This window comes from Muscardinus avellanarius, assembly GCF_963383645.1.
Source record: "Muscardinus avellanarius genome assembly, chromosome: 5".
Classification (NCBI taxonomy): Eukaryota; Metazoa; Chordata; class Mammalia; order Rodentia; family Gliridae; genus Muscardinus; species Muscardinus avellanarius.
Window position 1 is genome coordinate 130,144,279 of NC_137790.1, and position 20,584 is coordinate 130,164,862.

The window sequence follows — 20,584 nt, forward strand, 5'->3', positions numbered from 1 at the left end:
AGACTGCTGTGGCTTCTCAAAGGAAAAGAAAGCGGTGCAACCTTAAAGAAAAACTACAAACCGAGCCAGCTCACAGCATCACAGCCTCTGCTGAAGCATGAATGGCATACAAGGAAACAACTGTGGTTTTCACTTAAAGTCTGATTCATAAATATAGGGCAAGCCTCACATAACGGTAGCTTTTCACTCTGATTCTCAGCAACAGCTCCCGCATCATTCCGTAGAAAACATTTCATACCACAGAAACTAAGGTCATCTACCATTCGATGGATTATAATTATTGGCATTCATGGAGAACACAGACTCTGACTTAGTGTTTTTCCTTAGGTTTTCTCGCTGGTTATTACTGAGTTGGTTCGTTTAGGGTCTAAGGGTCTTCATTTCCTATTACCTAGGGGAAACTCAAGATTGTTGCTGAAAAGTATTCTTTGTCTAAAGATCAAAGCTGTTGAGCAATAAATACCCTCATCTCTCTCATTAACCCCAGATCATGCATGTGAGCGAAGAGCAAATGGTGTATTGCCAAATAAAGAAATGACAGTATGACTCATTTCTATCAAACGGGCATGAAAACTCAAATTCAAAAGTTTCTAAAACCAACCAAAGAAAACATGAGCCAAGTTAATAATTCTGTGTGTGTGTGTGTGTGTGTGTGTGTGTGTGTGTGGTACTGTGTGTGTGTGTGTGTGTGTGTGTGTGTGTGTGGTACTGGGGGTGGAACCCAGGGGCTTTTCTACATCCAGGCTATACTCCCAGACCCATTTTATACTTTATTTGGAAACAGGGTCTCACTAAGTTGCTGAGAGCCTCGCTCAGTAGCTGAGGCTGGCTTGGAACCTGTGTGACCCTCCTGTCTCAGCCTCCCAAGCGCTGGGCTTTAATTCTGGTTTTTAATGTTAATTCAGGCACAGTCACTTTTTCCTACTGTACAGACTGTCTGAAACTTGCACTTCTAAGGTTAATTTCTAAGTGATACCTGATCATTACATCACATCTGTACTTCACAACCCACTTCCACAAAACACACTTATTCTCACAGCTGCCTAGAGAAGAGCGCCATCACGCCATTTTAAAACATACTTTCACTGGTGCCTTGTGGTCTCACATCAAAATGTGGTCCAGAGTGATAGGGACCGACATGTACACAGCACTTGGTGTTATCATGCCATTTTGTAGAAAAAAATAAGGCTCAAGAAATTACATGAGAAAGTAACAAATTTAGGATCAGAAAAGTCGTACGACACGTAAGAAGCTAGCAGGACTCAACTTCTCCGTTCTTAACCCTGTTGCTAAGTCCAGCATCCTCCCACACTGTGTCCCACTGCGCGCGAAAATACTGCACTGCTCTCCTTGCAACACCAAGTTTATCCCATTAGCACTAATTATGAGAATTCTGAATTATTAGATCAAATTTACTGTAATTTGCTAAGGTATAAGAATGAGAAATGTAGTGTAATTCACAAAGTCTTTAATGAAAATACTCACAAACCCAAACAATAATGGCCATAAGCCAACAGCAGGAGCCTACAGAAATCACCAGAAGTACCTTACGTTTCAAATGTAAACAGGCAAAAGTGAGCTTCTTGCAAAACTTAATTAGTAATGATAAATACAGGTTATTTTTAATTACTACCTATATTCTAAAATATTATTTTCCTAATTATCTAGAATGCCACGATTCCACCTTGTAAATCAAGGAATCTCACATCATAAACATGGATGGGCAGAAAATGAGCGCTGAAAATAAAAATAACCTCAGTATGCTGAATTGTATTCTTATTTACATGTCACATATAAAGCATGTATTTTAGCACATTATCTAGAAATTATAAAAGAAAACAGATGTACTCCAAACTTGTTTACAATACAGACTGATTTGAATCTTTTCCCTGGATATTTTTTTTTTTTTTTTTTTTTTTTTGCAGGTCTGGGGATGGAACCCAGGGGCATTCGACCTCTGAGCTACACCCTCTGCCCTATTTTTTTTTTTTTATTCTTTATTTTGAAACCGGGTCTCACTGAGTTGCAGAGGGCCTCACTAAGAAGCTGAGGCTGTTCGCGAACCGCGATCCTCCAGGTCTCAGCCTCCCGAATGCTGGGATTACAAGCGTGCGCCACCACGCCCGGCTCCTGGAATTTTTTTTTTTAACTAAAAGACAAATGTTAATTCTATATCCAGCGAAAACAGAGTAACACGGACTGGGTTTATCCTCCAATGGAAACAACCAGAAACACAAGGCCAAGTCAGCAGCACAGGACAGGGGTCCCCTAGGTGGGTTAGCAAGAAGGGATGCTTCCTGGAGAGGGAGGGCAAGAGCTCCGCGGAAGGGTCCACGTGCCAGCGCCAGGCCAGAGAACTGGAGGAAAGAGAGCTTCCCAGAGCAGAGTCCTCCATGGAACAACCCAAACAGGCAGGCTCAGAGAGCTGCACGATTCCTCACTTGGACAAGCGTATGTCTGGGAGGAGATCTGAGCTGGGGAAAGTACTCTGAGAGGAGCAGGGCAAGTTTCCAAGGCCAACATACAGTGAGCAAGGAGTCACACCTCTGGTGAGTCACAGGTGCTGTCTCAGAGGTGGGAAAAGACGGAAGGCTAGAACTCAGACTGCTCTAACAAAGCTCGAGAGAAATCATGGGGAGTCAAACTGCTTTTAAGTTATTTAACTGAGATCTAAACAAAACTCAAGTATATTTACAAGAATAGTGAGCAATTTCATAAATATCTGGATTCCAAAAGAAAATAACCAGGAGTGCAAAGAACCAGGAAAATAGGACCCATAGCAAAACAAAGGTCCAATCAAAATAGAACTGGAAATCAAAACAGAATTGGCAAAGACATTTAGGAAATTATTAAAACCTAATTTTATATGTTCCATACAGACACAAAAAAACATTAAAAACTGGGGGCTTAGAGGATGAAAAGCACAAGGTCTAACATAAAAAACACTGAGTAGAATCAAATATTTGATAAGACTGAGGGGAGAAGATGGACAGATTTAGGTGTTGACTTCTGCCAGGTGTGGTGGCACATGCCTGCAATCCCAGTACTTGGAAGCCTGAGACAGGAAGATCACAGGTTTAAGCACAGCTTCAACAAGTAGTGAGCAGCTCATCAACCTAGCAAGACTCTGTTACAAAATAAAAATAACATTGGAGGTAGAATATCCCTGGGTCCAATGCCCAGCAACACACACACATACATACACACACACTGACTTTTAAATGTATTAAGTTTGCAACGTTGTGAGACAGCAAAATAACCATATAGGGTTGGAAATTAGACGATAAACCTGAGTTGAATGCACACCATACAGATACTTTTTAAAAACTTTTTGTTCTAAAATGATTTCAGAATTTTTAAAAAGTTGAAGAAAATAGTTTCTGTGTACTCATCACCCAAGTGTGACTTATATAACTATTAGTGGAGTTATTAAATCAGGCACTGACAATGATATAATGTTAGCCAATAATATTTTTACTCAAATTTTGCCGATGCCTTTTTCTGGTCCAGATTCCATTTAGTTGTCCTGTCTTGTTAGTCTCCTCTACTCTTAGTTACTTCAGTTCTCCCTTTTTTCTGTCCCCTAATCTTACCAGTACTTGTTATTTTATTTTTTTAATTAATTAATTTTTTTTGTAGTACTGGGGATGGAACCTAGGGGCATTATAACTCTGAGCTACACCCCCAGCCCTCTTTTTTATTCTTTTTTTTTTTTTTTTTTTTTTTTTTGGTGGTACTGGGGTTCCTGGAAGCCCTTCTACCTCCGGACTACACTCCTAGAACTATTTTTACATTTTTAAAATTTGGAAACAGGGTCTCCTAAGCCAGTGCGCGCGGCTGGCTTCGAACCCACACGATCCTCCTGTCTCTGCCTCCCAAGCGCGGGGATTACAAGCGTGTGCCACCACGCCCAGCTTATTCTTTATTTTGAAATGGTCTCACTGAGCTGCAAACATCCTTACTAAGTAGTTAAGGCTGTCTGTGAACTGTGATCCTTCTGTCTCAGCCTCCCAGATGCTAGGATTATAAGCGTGCCCCTTAGAGCCGACATGGTATCTAAGGGGGCTGAGTACCAGGTGTAGTGGCTCATGCTTGTAATCCCAGTAACCTGGGAGGCTGACAGGAAGACTGCAAAGTTTAAGACCAGCCGCAGCAAAGTAGTGATACTCTCAGCGACTCGGTGATACCCTGTTTCAAACAAAAAATAAAACAGGGCTGGGCTGTAGCTCAGAGGTAGAAGGACCCTGGATCCAATCCCCAGCACCCGGGGGGAGGGGGGCCAGCTGAGTGAGAGGGAAGCTGGGACTTTTACCACCTTACAGGACACCAAGCCCTCCAGCCCAGGTGTCAGTGGAGGGCACGTGGGTAGTCACGAGGCCCCTCCCCATGCCAGGCACTGTGGTATCAGGAGATGACCAGCAGAGAAACATGTAGTAATAGCAGGAACGCTTCTTCCCCTCCTCTGGGGATCTCAAGGGAGGCTGCATCAGGAACCTAGACTTCTACCTACCTGCCAGTAAGTAAGCAGGCACCCCTCCCCTTTCTCTACCAGCACAGGTCAGAGGAAGCCAATTAAAATAGAAAATCTAAGACCCAGAGTCTCATATGTAACACCCCAAATTTCCTGGGTATACAGATGCTCCTCCTCAGTTTATGACAGGGGTTACAAGCTAACAAATCCATACTAAATGGACACTGTCCTAAGTTGGAAATGCATTTGATACATCTGCCCTATGGAACAGCATAGCTTAGCAACAGTACACCTCAGAGTTCTGGTTGTTTATCCTGCTGACACTGTGGCTGACATCGCGGAAGGGTGTCACACTACAAAACTGCTATCTGTGGTGCTGGCATACTCAAATGTCTACATACATATCACGTGTATATATCATCTAACCCAATTAAGTAACAACTGGTTGAATAAATTAATGACTCACCATAACCTGGGCAAACTAGATACAGAAAAATAAACGGCGTCAATTTAGTAAAGAAATGCCATATCAGGGTTTCTTTTCACTTTCTTCTTTTGTGCTGCTGGGGTTGAGCCCAGGGCCTGTGCACGCTAGGCAAGTGCTCTACCACTGAGCTGTACCCCCAGCCCAGAGTTCCATTTTTTGGAATAAGTTTCTGAGGTATTTACAGTAAGTAGTTGGTTTAAGAACATAAAATCGAGATTTATTTTTAGTTGATTTTGGCAAAAGAAAATGCTTACTGTACAACAAGCTGCTGGCACACAGTTCCGTTCTCTGTTATCAGTTCATTCAGTTTTAATTCAAGGTGAACTTTACCCTATGGGAAAAAAAATTACAAACTGAGTTGTCTATTTAGCTGACAAAACCAAATGGTATTCATATTTAATTATTCACTGACTACTGCACGGGGATTTGCCCAAACTGAGTACCTGTTAAATGACTAATAACCAACAATATAGATCAAAGTTCTTACAGATAAGAGTCAAACGCTTGTATCAAACGTTGAAGTCAAATTTGAAAATTTTTATGCCCTGTTCAATAAATATTCATGCATCTCAATTATCATCGATAAAAATAAATATTTATGCTTTAGAATTTTAAATAAAATTTAAGTATAAAATGTAGGAGGCTTTTTTGAAAAACATAAGCAATAAGGATAGAGGCAGTGTCATTAAAAGACAAAGAAATCATAAAACCCATTGTTTTTTGTTCACTCACAGGGGTACACATCAGGAGTGCAATGGATATGCCCTGCCCTGGAAAACCACCTTCACAATCATGATCTACTCTGCCAGGTTAAGTATGAAGCCATCCAATTTTAAAGCAATAAAACTAAGTGAAAGCCAAGAAGAACCAACTTGTTAATACTTTTATCAACTAATCGAAATTAATGGGCTATCTACTGTGTTTTAGGAGGCACTGCAGGAGTGGGTGGGAATCTACAGGTGTCTAATACACAGTTACTACCTACAGGAAGCTTATGGGACTGGGGGTGCAGCTCAGTAGTAGAGTACTTGTCTAGAGTGCATGAGGCCCGGCATCCGCAACACAGAGGGAGAGACGGAGGGGGACTAACACCTAGTTAGGGAGGTGAAAACCAAAAGATGGCAGCATTTAAGCAAGAGCACTGGTGGAAAGATGGAATTAAAATAAAGGATTACTTTCTTAAATGGCCATTAACAGATATATTAATAGATGGATTTACAAAAAATATAGTGATTTCAAAGGAATTCAGACCGTCACCTTATCAAGAACCAAAGGCTTAGAAGCAATGTTAATCTAGAGCAATGTTAATCTAGAGCAATGTTAATCTAGAGCAATGTTAATCTAGAGCAATGTTAATCTAGAGCTTGGGATCTCCTCCCTTTCACTGGCAACCAACAACTCCAAACTGGTTAAGAATTAGTGCTAGATCCCCACCCAGCTGACGAGACAGGTTCCCACGGTGCCAACTGAGCCTTCAGGGCTGTGATGTCTGGAGGCTGATGACGTGAGTGATTGCTCAGAGGTAGAAAGCTGGATTGCCAAGTCATCATTCCTCCTCAGAACAAGCTGATCACACATCTTCCCCAGGAATCTAACCGGAATCACCGCCACCATTTTAAGGGGAATTCTTATGTAAGAATGAATCTGAGGTGCATTAGCTACAAAGCTCAGGATTAGATGCATCTTAAGTAATAAGCAATAAATACTGCTGGGTCTAGATACAGGTTTGCAGGAGAAAGGTAAGCTCTAAGGCAAAGTAAAATGAGCACGCAGGTGAAGCGGGAACAAAAGCCAGCCAGCCATCACATAATATCAATTTACAAAAGAGGTCTTCCATTATTCCTGCGTTTAACAGTCACAGCTTCTCCTGCGTAAGATCCGAGCGGAACCTTCAGGGCCATAATACGTAGTAATGGGCAATGTTACTCAACTGGAGCTTTACATGTTCCCTCACATCAGCACGTGTGTGTTACCTGGCTAGGAAGGGCGTAGCCAACCGCACAAACATTTGCATCTTGAATCAGTTTTACTATTTAAAATGTATTTGTTTTATAGTAGAAACAAAGCATTCCCAACTGCCTCTCAGGAAATGTCTAGAGCCTACTCTATTTCTAAATAATAAAAGCCATTAAAATAGAGTCAAAAAAGCACAATCATTTTTCCACAAGTAAAATGACAGCAAGCACCACCAAATCTAGAAGTAAAAAGATACTTGGCCGGGCGTGGTGGCGCACGCTTGTAATCCCCGCGCTTGGGAGGCAGAGACAGGAGGATCGCGCAGGTTCGAAGCCAGCCGCGCACGCTGGCTTAGGAGACCCTGTTTCCAAATTTAAAAAATGTAAAAATAGGTCTGGGAGTGTAGCCCGGAGGTAGAAGGGCTTCCAGGAACCCCAGTACCACCACCAAAAAAAAAAAAAAAAAAAAAAGATACTTAATGGGTTCTGCCAGGAATTGTTACCGTTGAGTCGGAGCCTTCCTAGTATACTCAGCGCTCCCCTGACTGGTACACAGACATTCCTTTGGTATTCGTAATAACATACTTGTGAACCAACCTGGTCAAAGAGTAAGGACAGGACAGGCAGGCACAAAATACAAACTGTTAGGTAGAACATTAAAACTAAAAGTTCTATAAATTGTGAATTAAATTAGAAAAATTATAGTTTCTAAACTATAAAAACACTACCTTACTGTATACTTTTATATGGAAATACGAACATGATACTTTGTACAAAGACAAGTTGTAAAACAAGGTGTATGATATGTTAGTTTGTATAAAAACAAAAACAAAGTCAAGCGAGGTGGTGCTAGTCATCCCAGCATTGGAAAGGAGACCAGAGGGTCTCCTTTTGAGGACAGCCTCAGCTACTTAGCAAGGCAATTCTCAACTCAGTGAGACACTGTTTCAAAAATAAAAGGCCTCACCCGGCATGGTGGCACAGGCTTGTAATCCCAGCATTTGGGAGACTGAGACAGGACGATCTTGGTTCGAGGACCGCCTCAGCTACTACTTAGTGAGACCCTGTTTCAAAATAAAGAATAGCTGGGCGTGGTGGCGCACGCTTGTAATCCCCGCACTTGGGAGGCGGAGACAGGAGGATCGCACAGGTTCAAAGCCAGCCGTGCTGGCTTAAGAGACCCTGTTTCCAAATAAAAATAGAAAATAGGTCTGGGAGTGTAGCCTAGAGGTAGAAGGGTTTCCAGGAACTCCAGTACCACCAAAAATAAATAAATAAATAAATAAATAAATAAATAAATAAATAAATAAATAAATAAATAAGGCTGGGGGTGTAGCTCAGAGGCAGAATGTCCCTGGGTTCCATCTCCAATATTGCAAAAAATAACAACTAAAAAAATAAATAAATGGCCTATGAAATAGCATTATTACTCATGGGACTGAAATGACTATTTATGAATGAAATGACTATACTTTTTTCTATTCTTTGTTAATGGCCTTTGTTATTCTAGAAATAGAGTAAGTCCTACACATTCCCTGAAAGACAGCCAGGAAAAAGAACAAGGGTGGGGGGGGGGTGGCAACTGGGAGATTAAGAGGTAACTGCCTGAAATTTCCCCAAAGTGACGTAAGACATAAAACCACAGATTCAAGAATTCCTGGGGACACACAAGAAGGATAAATATTTTAAAAACGACACCTGGGCATAGCAACAGAGGACTGCTAAAAACAGAGAATAAAAAAGAAAATCCTAACAGTAATTAATTACAGAAAACAGAGGTGCTGCCAATAAAGACGCAACAGCACCACTCTGCCACGGAACCACAGTGTCTGACGGTGAGCATGGCATGGGGTCTGGCTCAAGAGCTTTCCCAGGGAGGTCCACTGACAGTAAACTTTTCATACATGTCAGAAAATGTGTGAAGATCAAATATCTGCTATAACATATGCTTTTATTTTAAAATGAGCCAAATTCTTAGAAGGCTTTATTCCATATGAATCCCACAGCACTGGTTGTGTTAGGCTGATACATGTAATTATAATGCCACTTTGTACTAAGGAGCATTTTTGAGAATTCACATTACTTGCATACTGTCCAAAGGTATATTAACTCTATTTTGATTAATTTTACAAAATACATATAAAATATCTATGATCATTTCAGTTTTACATTATGTATATTCTGGGTATCACATAAAATACATGTAAAATTCTGTATACAGCTTGGTGAAACTGAGATGAGAAGTATTTGGGTAAAATGTAATGCATACAGCTAAAAGTCTCTCAACTCTACACAGGTTTTTGAATTACAGAACACTAAATTTTAACAACCATTTTATATAAAAATTCACCATGTTTCAACTGATAAAAATTATGAGGTGGGAGAATTAAAACTTCTGGATTTCTGACAAAAAAAAAAAACATTTTTTTTTTTGTTTGTTTTTTGGTTTTTGCTCTTGAGACAGGGTCTTGCTCTGTAGTCCAGGTTGGTCTCACATTTTTTGGCTAAAGTGATCCTTTTGTCTCAGTCTTCCAAGTAGCTGCAGTTACAGGCAGGCACCACCATGCCTGGCTGACAGATATTTTTATATACAGAAATGACCTACTACAGGGCATGGTTGCACACGCTTGTAATCCCTGTGCTTGGGAGGCGGAGACAGGAGGATTGCGCTGGCTTAAGAGACCCTGTTTCCACATAAAAAAGTTAAAAAATAGGTCTGGGAGTGTAGCCCGTGGCAGTGTACCCCGGAGGTAGAAGGGCTTCCAGGAACCCCAGTACCACGAAAAAAAAAAAAAAAAAAAAAGAAAGAAAGAAATGACCTCTGATAATAATTTTGGACACAACTGCCTGCACAATGAAGTTTTTACTAATCATTTCATGTAATAATGGCAATTCCTTATAGCCAGATTTGTTTCTCCTTAAAGAAGGATTTAATGTGATCTAGAACTGCTCACTCCTGTTATTTGACATATATAATTTATAGGGTTTTAAAAATCCACAATAATATAGCCGGCTGTGGTGGCGCACGCTTGTAATCCCAGCATCTGAGAGGCTGAGACGGAAGGATCATGGTTTGTGGACAGCCTCAGCTACTTAGTGAGACCCTGTTTCCGAATAAAGAATAAAAAATAGGGCTGGGGAGTGTAGCTCTGATATAGAATGCCCCTGGGTTCCATCCTCAATACCACAAAAAAAAAAAAACCTAAAATAATAAACTGTACTTTATATTCATTTTGTTTTAACTTAGCATGTTAAGAAACTGGTACATCAGCCAGGTGGTGGTGCATGCTTGTAATCCCCGCGCTTGGGAGGCAGAGACAGGAGGATCGCACAAGTTCGAAGCCAGCCTTGCTGGCTTAAGAGACCCTGTTTCCAAACAAAATATAAAATAGGTCTGGGAGTGTAGCCCGGAGGTAGAAGGGTTCCATCCCCAGTACCACCAAAAACAAAACAAAACACAAAACTGGTACATGAATTATTAGCTATGATCGTTGCATTTTCTTTTAATGCTGAACAGGTAAAACAATGGCCATATTTAAAAAAAATATAAATCAGTAATTCATGGCATGATCCAGAAATTCAAGATAAGCTTGTTGGTAAAGACTTATGAACTCAGTAACTGCATCAAAAGGACATGACTGATCTTACATCTGGATTTACTGCTTGTACAATTAACGAAAGCAATAGCTTCTCAATACGAGAGATTTGGCTTAATCAGTCTTATGTAAAGCATGTTCTTTATCATTGCACTTAAGAAATAAAGAGGGAACAATCTTAAATTTTTACGAGTTCCAGACCTAATGGCTAATAGCAGGGCTGGAGCTCGCTGAAGCCCACTGAGGACTTGCAGGCGCACAGCAGGGTCTGTACTGGCATCCGAATGTGGCAAAGAGGATGGGAAATGAGCAGCACGTAGAGCAGAATGAGGACCAGGACCAGAGTGAGGAAGAGGATGCTTCAAAATGGAGGGTGGTCACACAGATCACGTACAAAGAGGACTAGACGATGCGCACTAGCCTTGGTGACAGAACATGACAGCTAACGGGAGCCACTGGTGCTCTCCCTCCGACCCACTGTGGAGTCTGAAGGCAGATTAAATGGCTTGGCAAGAGAATGGTTCACCTCAGAGGGGGAATACTGAAAAAGGTAGATGTAACGAGCCAAGAAAAAAAAATTCCTTAAGCAGAAAAATGGACTCATGAACTATTACTACTTGAACTTTTGAAAACTGTAATTATTAATAATGCTAACCACAATAACAAAGCATTTGAGCAATAATTCAAGGTGAGAGATTATATAGCTCTTAGTTTTTCAACTGTATGATATAAAATCATCTTACTATTATGGGGATCATTTCATTTGAGGGCTAAATTACCTTTATGCATGTAAGAATTTCACAGCCAAAGGAAATATTTGAAGCTTCAATATTTTCAATATTTAATATTGAAGCTTTCATATCATAAATGATCCTCAGCAACAACAGGTTAGCAACTATTCTTGATATAAATGCAAATCCACAGTAAGCCTTGAATATCAAACATTAACCCCTTCAGAGGTAGAGATGTCAATGATTTCCTCAACCTAAACCCCTTTAAAGGGGGGTGTGCTGGGGATGGAACCCAGGGGCATTCTACTTCTATAACCCTGACCCCCAATTTTTTGTTTTTTGGTGGTACTGGGGTTCCTGGAAACCCTTCTACCTCCGGGCTACACTCCCAGACCTATTTTTACATTTTATATTTGGAAACAGGGTCTCCTAAGCCAGCGTGCGCGGCTGGCTTCGAACCTGCGCGATCCTCCTGTCTCTGCCTCCCAAGCACGGGGATTACAAGCGTGCGCCACCACGCCCGGCTCTTGCTTTTATTTTTCCATAATATTTTTGTAAAACTTTATACAAATTTGTGCAGGTGAGTAAACATTAAAGAACTCGAGTCTGTATTCATCGTGACTGCTTTTCTCTTTTTTCAAGACTCACAAAGTTAATTTAATATTCCCAGATCAGTTTTGGGGTAAAACAACAATATTCTCATGGTACCATATTAACCTGAAAAGTATTAGGCATTTCTTCCACCCACTAAAATATTTCTTGTAAAATCTATTTTATTTATTTTATTTAATTAATTAATTTATTTTTTGCAGTACTGGGGATGAAACCCAGGGGCATTCTACCTCTGAGCTACACCCCCAGCCCTATTTTTTACTCTTTATTTTGAAACAGGGTCTCACTGAGTTGCAAAGGGCTTCACTAAGTAATTGAGGCTGTCTACAAACCATGAACCTCCTGTCTCAGCCTCTCAAAATGCTGGGATTACAAGTGTATGCCACCACACCCAGCTAAAATCTATTTTAAATAGTGGGTAAATCTTACAAATTATCTTTTTTATAATATAAGTTTATGAGCCGGGCATGTGCACGCTTATAATCCCAACGCTTGGGAGGCGGAGACAGGGGGATCACACAGGTTCGAAACCAGCCTCAGCTACTTAGTGACGCTCTCAGCAACTTAGTGAGACCCTGTTTCCAAATAAAAAACAGGTCTGGCAGTGTAGCCTGGACGTAGAAAAGCCCCTGGGTTCCACCCCCAGTACCACACACACAAGATGATGATGATGATGATGATGATGATGATGATAAATGTTTATAAGGGTTAATACATATAGCCATGAAAATAACTTGTAGAAAATTTTAAAATGTCAATATTATGTCTAGCTGGGCATGGTGGTGCACTCTTGTAATCCCAATATGTGGGAGTCTGACCTAGGAGGATTGAGGACAGCCTGAGACCCTGTTTCCAAATAAGAAATAAAAAATCAGGCCGGGAATACAGCTCGAAGATAGAATGCCTCTGAGTTCAATCCCCAGTATCACAAAAAGAAACAAAACCCCCATATATAGAGATATATTTTAAAAACCATATATATAGATATATCTAATAGGTAAATTCTGCTTCTAAGATTTTCATGTTTCAGAGATGAATTTATATACATGTCATAAAATAAAAGCCTTAGCTGGGCGTGGTGGCGAACGCTTGTAATCCCATTACTTGGGAGGCTGAGACAGAAGGATTGCACAGGTTCAAAGCCAGCCTCAGCTACTTAGTGAGGCTCTTAGCAACTCAGTGAAACCCTGTTTCAAAATAAAATATAAAATAGGTCAGGGGCATAGCCTGAAGGTAGAGGCCCCTGAACCTCCCAGGACCACAAGATAAAAACAAACAAACAAACAAATAAAATAAAAGTCTTTGTCCTAGTACTGAACGCTAATATAGTCTCAGTATTTTTTCAGATCTGGAACCCTTAAATTCTTTAGCAAATATATACTGGTCATAAGAGGAATGCAAGAATGTACTTAATCTAAAAAAATTAAAAAACCTAAGTCTTAAAAATAATCATCAAATTTCAATATAGATCATTTTTCAAAGCCTGTTCTTGTTTGCTGTTAAAACTATTAGAAAGATTAACATCACACCCAAAACCTTCTGAGAGTGGATTGTCTGTGTCAAAAGTAACAAAAGAAGAACGGCTGGGCATGGGGCGCACGCCTGTACTCCCGGTACTTGGAAGGCCAAGACAGGAGGAGCACAGGGTCAAAGGGGTAACCTCAGCAGCATACTGAGACGCCCTTTCAGAATAAAAAAATAAAAGGACTGAGAGTGTAATCAGAGATAGAATGCTCTGGATTCAGAGCCTGGCACGGTGGCACATGCCTGTAATCCCGGTACTGTGGAGGCTGAGGCAGGAGGAGCGCAGGTTCGAAGCCAAGTGGACAACTTAGCAAGGCCCCCACCCCTGCAATTTAGTGAGACCCTGTTTCAAATAAAAAAATACAGTCAGGCTGGGGGTTTCGCTCAGAGGTAGAATGCCTCTGGGTTCAACCCCCAGTGCCACACACACACAAAAAAAAACCTGATAACTTTAAAAGGCATATTAGGCTACTAGCCACCAGAATGGCTGGTGGTAAAACATATTTTACATTTGTATAGCAACTTCTAAATAGTTTTAAAGTGCTCTTAAGTATATTCCATTTTAATTCTCACAACTAACTGAGTCAAACATGACAACTTTTATTCCCATTCTACAGAAAGGGCTTTCAAGGTCATCAGAGTGGCCGCATGTAAACACCAGAACCTGGGTTTTCTGACTTCTAACTTGAGCCCCATCTACCTCCTCACGTGATTCCCACCTGATCACTAACAATGCTGTGCAGTCAGGTCTGAGCAACAGTCAAGCAGAAATAAAGAATGTGAAAAGGGAGCCCGGCGTGGTGGCGCACGCTTGTAACCCCAGTACTGGGGAGGCTGACACAGGCGGACTGCAGGTGCGCAGCCAGCCGCGGCAATTTATAAGGCTCTCTGTAACTTAGTGAGACGCTGTTTCAAAAGAAAGAATAAAGCCGCGCATGGTGATGCACGCTTATAATCCTAGCATTTGGGAGGCTGAGACTGGAGGATCGCAGTTCGCAGACAGCTACTTAGTGAGGCCCTTTGCAGCTCAGTGAGACCCTGTTTCAAAAGAAAGAATAAAAAATAGGGCTGGGGGTATAGTTCGGAGGTAGAACGCCCCTGGGTTTTATTTTTTATTTCACACACACAAAAAGAAAGAATATGGGGCACACTGAATAAAGTAGGAAAAAAATCAGTTGTATTTTATATTTAAGAAGGGTTTTTAGTATATACAGACTTATTTTTTGAGACTTGAATCACAGAGAATGCAGGAAAGACTATGAGGAAACAGAGACACCGGCACTTGATTTGCCAATTACCAGTGGGTGTTGCGTGCAGCACTTTTTTCTTGCCTTAAACTTCTGTTTGAGTCATAGTGGCAAATTATAACTTCTTTTAGAGAGGAAGAATCCTGCCTGCAGTTATGCCCTCGGGAAATGGTTTCACAATCCTCACCATGTTTTATAAATAAATAGCATTGCAAAAAAAAAAAATTCTCTTTAGACAGAAATAACAATTTTTAAGACAGAGAAAATAAACAAATAGAAACTTCAACTACATGGCTAAATGTTCATTTTTACTCGCATACAGAATCTGTAAAAGGCCTTATTTAGGGAAGAGAAAAGAAGAGATTAAAGAGAGCAGTGAGGGGCTAACTGGGTGCTGTGGACATGTACGTACACACAAGCTTTTTACCCCAGTATGATGTATGAATATAATGCACCCCAAAAAATTTTAAAAAGAGAGAGAGAGAGAGCAATGATACCCTTTCAAATAAGAAAGCAAAGGGCAGAAGGTGTCTGAGAATGAAGGCTCCGCATGGTGGGCTCAGGCGTGTCTTGAAGGAGTGAGCAGAGCATCCTGGTGAGGACAGTCACAGACTTCCAAGGACTCTCCCCAGGGCCAGAGTTCACAAAGCATGTCTTCTCCCCTAAAACTCGCTCCCTCCAAAACAAGTAATAGCTCACTACTGTTTGCTTAAACAGCTGAGCTAACACGAGGGGGTGGGGGTCATCCTCCCGAAAATAATACCCCCAAGCACACCAAGGCTTCTTCCTTTCAGCTCTATGCTACACAAAGGGCTATAAAATGTGATGCTAGAATTTAAAATAAAGTATGAGCTTTAACTACATGAACTAGTAAAATTAGTTTTTCACTCATTTTCTGTGACGATGTCTTGCATTACGTAAGCCTTAATATTTACCTGAACCTCTGAATTGCAGTCAACGGGCTGTAGTGAAAACCAAGTTTCTTTACCACTGTGGTTACACAAGTCTTCTTTTTTGATGGCTACTTTTCCTATAGAAAATAAATAAACTATATGAAAAAGCATATTCTGTATAATACTAAGGCACATCAGCACTGTTATATATATGTCTATATATAATAGCTTGTAGAAATTATTTTAGAATAATTTGCATCTATTGATATAAAAGATTCATTTTTATAAAGTTTTTTCCTAGAAGCCAAGCATGGTTGCACATGCTTGTAATCTCAGTACTTGGGAGACTGAATCAGGAGGATCTCAGGTTCACAGCCAGCCTCAGCTACTTAGTGAGTCCCTCTGCAACTTAGTGAGACCCTGTTTCAAAATAAAGAATAAAAAATAGGGCTGGGGTATAGCTCAGAGGTAGAATGCCCCTACACCTAAAAAAATTTTTTTTCAATTTTATGAAGAATGACAGTGTCTCCTTTCCCCTTGCCTCTTGAAAATGCTTCCCTGGGTCATTTTATTTTATTTTATTTTTATTTATTTGCAGCATTTATTTATTTATTTATTTATTCATAGCGCTGGGGATGGAACCCAGTGGCATTGTACCACCGAGCTCTACCCCCAGCCCCTATTTTTTTTAATTCTTTATTCTGAAACAGGGTCTCACTGAGTTGCAAACAGCTTCAACTAAGTAGCTGAGGCTGTCCTTGAACCGAGATCCTCCTGTCTCAGCCTCCCGAATGCTGAGATTACAAGTATGCACCACCATGCCCAGAGGATTAGACAAAAACTCAGCTGTATTTAGATGCAACTACTTTTTTTTAATACTTGTCCAGGCTTAACGTTTTTGCCAAGAGTATATTCAGTATAAAAAGCAATGTGCAGCAGCAGTGCAAATTATTCTCAGTTCTTTAACACTATGAATGAAGGAAAGTTCTGGTTAATTGTGAGCAGACATATCTGCATTTAGAAAGAGGATCTATGTTCCAACTAAGTGTAAAAGAAAAATAATATCGTGGATCACTAACAAAAGTGAAAACTGACTTGAAAATTATTAAGCTAGGTTTGGTAGCACACACCTATAATCCCAACGTGGGACAGGCTGAGCCAGGAGGACTGTGGGTTTGAAGCCAGCCTCAGCAAGTTAGTAGAGACACTGTTTCAAACTAAAAAGTAAAATAGGTCTGGGAGTAAGCCGGGCGTGGTGGTGCACGCTTGTAATCCCAATAATTGGGAGGCTGAGACATGAGGATCCTGCAGGTTCCAATCAGCCTCAGCTACTTAGTGAGGCTCTCAGCAATTTATGAGACCCTGTTTCCAAATAAAACATAAAATAGGTTGGGGGTGTAGCCCAGAGGTAGAGGCCCCTGGGTTCCACCCCCAGGACCCCCCCCACACACACACAACTAAAAATTCACTTTATCAAAACATTACAAAGAGCCAGGTGTGGTGGTGCACGATTGTAATCCCAGCATTCAGGAGGCTGAGACCGGAGGATTGCGGTTCGCAGACAGCCTCAGCTACTTAGTGAGATACTCCACAACTTAGTGAGACCCTGTTTCAAAATAAAGAATACAAAATTAGGCAGGGGGTGTAGCTCAGAGGTTGAATGCCTCTGGGTTCCATCCTCAGACCCCCCCCCAAAAAAAAAATTACAAAGCTGGGTGTGGTGGCACACACTTGTAATCCCAGCATTTGGGAGGCTGAGACAGGAGGATCGTGGTTCACAGACAGCTTCAGTTACTTAGTGAGACCCTTGCAACTCAGTGAGACCTGGTTTCAAAAGAAAGATTTAAAAATAGGGCTGGAGGTGCAGCTCGGAGGTAGAATGCCCCTGGGTTCCATCCTCAGTACCAAAAAAAAAAAAAAAAAAAAAAAATTACAAGCTGGGCACATGTCTGTGATCCCAGTACTTGGGAGACTGAGACAGGAGAATCACAGGTTCGAAACCAGCCTCAGCTATTTAATGAGGCTCTCAGCAACTTAGTGAGACCCTGTTTCCAAATAAAGTATAAAATAGGTCTGGGGTTGTAGCTTGGAGTAGAATGCCCCTGGGTTCAATCCCTAGCACCACATACAAACACACAAACACACACCCGTACACACACACACACACACACACACACACACACACACACACTACAAACACTGATTACACTGCTTCAACATACACAAAAATCAAGGCAGTTCCCCAAAGATTTTCTACCTTTCAGGGGAAGATGAAATACAATGAACAAAGTAACACGAGAGGAAGAAACAGAAATGTTCATATTATTATAAAGTATTGGCCATGTTGGTACAAGGCTCCTTCCTCAATTCAAGTTTTAAGAACTAGACAAAGTTCTGCATATGACTTAACAATTTATTCTAAAATTCTACACAAAAGCTTCAACAAGAGATAAATAGTAGAGTTAAAAGCAGTTTGCTTAGTTTCATTTTTTTCAAATAAGAATTTTCACTTTAAGAAATCTAACTATATTTTTATATCTTTTCATTTATGACGTACCTTGGTCTTTTAGTTCAATTCTGAAAACTTTAAGAAAAAGGTGATGAAATTTTTATGTCAAGGTAGATATATAGGCTTTTGTGTATCAAGTGAAAAGGAAAGGAAGACAGGAAAACAGAAAAAGTATGCACTAAAATATTTTCCTGAGCCGTGCATGGTGGCGCACGCTTGTAACCCCAGCATTTGGGAGGCTGAGACAGGAGGATTGCGGCTTGCGGACAGCCTCAGCTACTGAGTGAGGCCCTGTTCAACTCAGTGAGACTCTGTTTCAAAATAAAGAATAAAAAATAGGGCTGAGGGTGTAGCTTGGAGGTAGAATGCCCCTGGGTTCCATCCCCAGTACTGGGAAAAAAAAAAATCTGGAAGTAGACAGTGGTGATTGTACAACTCTACAAATATACTAAACACCACTACATGTATGTCTTCATTTTATTTTTTACATGTTTAAAACATGTAAAACTTAGCCGGGCATGGTGGCACACACTTGTAATCTCAGCATTCAGGAGGCTGAGACCTGAGAATCGCGGTTCATGGACAGCCTCAGCTACTTAGTGAGGCCCTCTGCAACTTAGTGAGAATCTGTTTCAAAATAAAGATTAAAAAATAGGGCAGGGGGTGTAGCTCAGAGGCCAAATGCCCCTGGGTTCCATCCCCAAACCCGCAAAAAGTAAACAAACAAACAAACAAATAAATAAATAAAACATGTAAAACTTAAAAGTTAATCGGCCCTTAGAAGTATATAAATTTTCTAAACTTTAGAAAAATATTTTGGATAAATATAATAGGAAGAGCAAAATCTTTCTGTGAATGTATAGCATTTTAATTTATTCAAGTCTTGTAGGAAATGTGAGAAGGAAAATACACCTCAGTTCTTTCTTGGTGAAATTTAAAATAAAAATGATAAGAAAAAAATTTTTAATATTGAATATACATATTAAAATACAAATATAAAATCCAGGCACTGACTAAAATGCCCGAATAGTCCTAACACTGTTGAAGGAATTTAGGTTGAGTCAAATCATACAAATCTCTTATTATGTTTCACCTGCAGATTTTATAAATTCCTAGCCAACCAATATAATTCCAGGAACAGTTTAGAATATAAAATTTAACAAAGTACTCGATATTGTATGCCACAAGTGATTATAATTATCATAGCTCAAATATCAACGATTCCACATCAGATAAAGATAAAAGTTAAGGCAACGCATAATGATTTAATATTTTAAATGCATATATATATAGAGAGAAACATATTTATACACCCTATAGCTGAAGTTCTTACCCTTATTGAAACCATTTCCCTCTTTTTAAGAATCTTTGTAGCTATGTGTATTTGGTATTCTCTCCCCAAAAAAGGAACAGAAAATCTGTTTTCATTTTCTTTTTCCTCTTCTCCCTGTTTTGGTCCTAGGAATCCAACCCACAACTTCAAACATACCAGGAAGGGGTTCTACCACTGAGAACCTTTCTGAACCATCCCCGGCACATGGTTTTGAGAGTTTACCTACCATCCAGAAACTCACTGGTAGGGTTCTGGTGGGACTCTGTATTTGAAAATCCCCATAATTTGTGAATATTTATATAGGTATACATATTTGTATACCTATGACATAAAGCAAGTTCCCAATTTAAAAAGAGAATGCTAAAAAAATTTCATTTGGAAGCATACTGGTTTGACCGATTGATTCCCTTATTGTATAAATAATCACACTGACACTTTTTTGTTATTGTTGGGGTGTGTGTGTGTGTGTGTGTGTGTGGTGCTGGGGATTGAATCCAGGGGCATTCTACCTCTCAGCTTTACCCTAAGCCCTATTTTACTTTTTATCTGGAAACAAGGTCTTGCTAAGTTGCTGGGGCTGGCCTTGAATTGTGTGTGTGTGTGGGGGGGTGTACTGGGGGGTGAAACCCAGGAGCTTTCTACCTCCGGGCTAAACTCCCAGCCCCTATTTTATACTTTATTTGGAAACAGGGTCTCACTAAGTTGCTGAGAGCCTAAGTAGCTATTGCTGGCTTTGAACCTGTGTGATCCTCCTGTCTCAGCCTCCCAAGATCTGAGATTACAAGCGTGTGCCACCATGCCTGGCCTAGAGGCCTTGAACTTTTGATCCTCCTGTCTCAGTCTCCTGAATATTGGAATTACAGGTGTGCGCCACCATACCTGGCTGACTTTATGTTTTATATTTATTTATTTGTTTTTTACTCTTTTGCAGAACTGGGGATTTAACCCAGGGGCATTCTACCTCCTAGCTCTACCCCCAGCCTATGTTTTTTCCCTTTATTTTGAATCAGGGCCTCACTAAGTTGCAGACAGCCTTGCTAAGTAGCTGAGGCTGTCCACAAACCCAGGACCCTCCAGTCTCAGCCTCTCAAGCATTGCATCTATTGGGATTACAAGCTGCACCACCACACCCGCCTTATGAATGCTCATCTGACTTCCATGCTCCCTCAGCCAAAGTTCGCTTACCCAACAGTGCTAGAATAGTAATAGCAGGAATTCAACTGTCC

The 20,584-nt window shown here is 40.5% G+C and overlaps 1 protein-coding gene across 1 annotated transcript in view; it reads right to left on the reverse strand.

Annotated features, from left to right (window-relative positions):
• Nucleotides 1-20,584, reverse strand: part of RASA2 (RAS p21 protein activator 2) — a gene marked incomplete at its 3' end in the record, with an annotated part of 118,414 nt that overhangs the window by 49,215 nt on the left and 48,615 nt on the right. Inside the window, exons 4-5 of the mRNA XM_080696407.1 lie at nt 15,559-15,653; nt 5,213-5,289 (exon numbers count right to left, since the gene is read on the reverse strand). Of these exons, the coding sequence (XP_080552533.1) occupies nt 5,213-5,289; nt 15,559-15,653 (172 nt within the window). The remainder of the gene's footprint in view (nt 1-5,212; nt 5,290-15,558; nt 15,654-20,584) is intronic.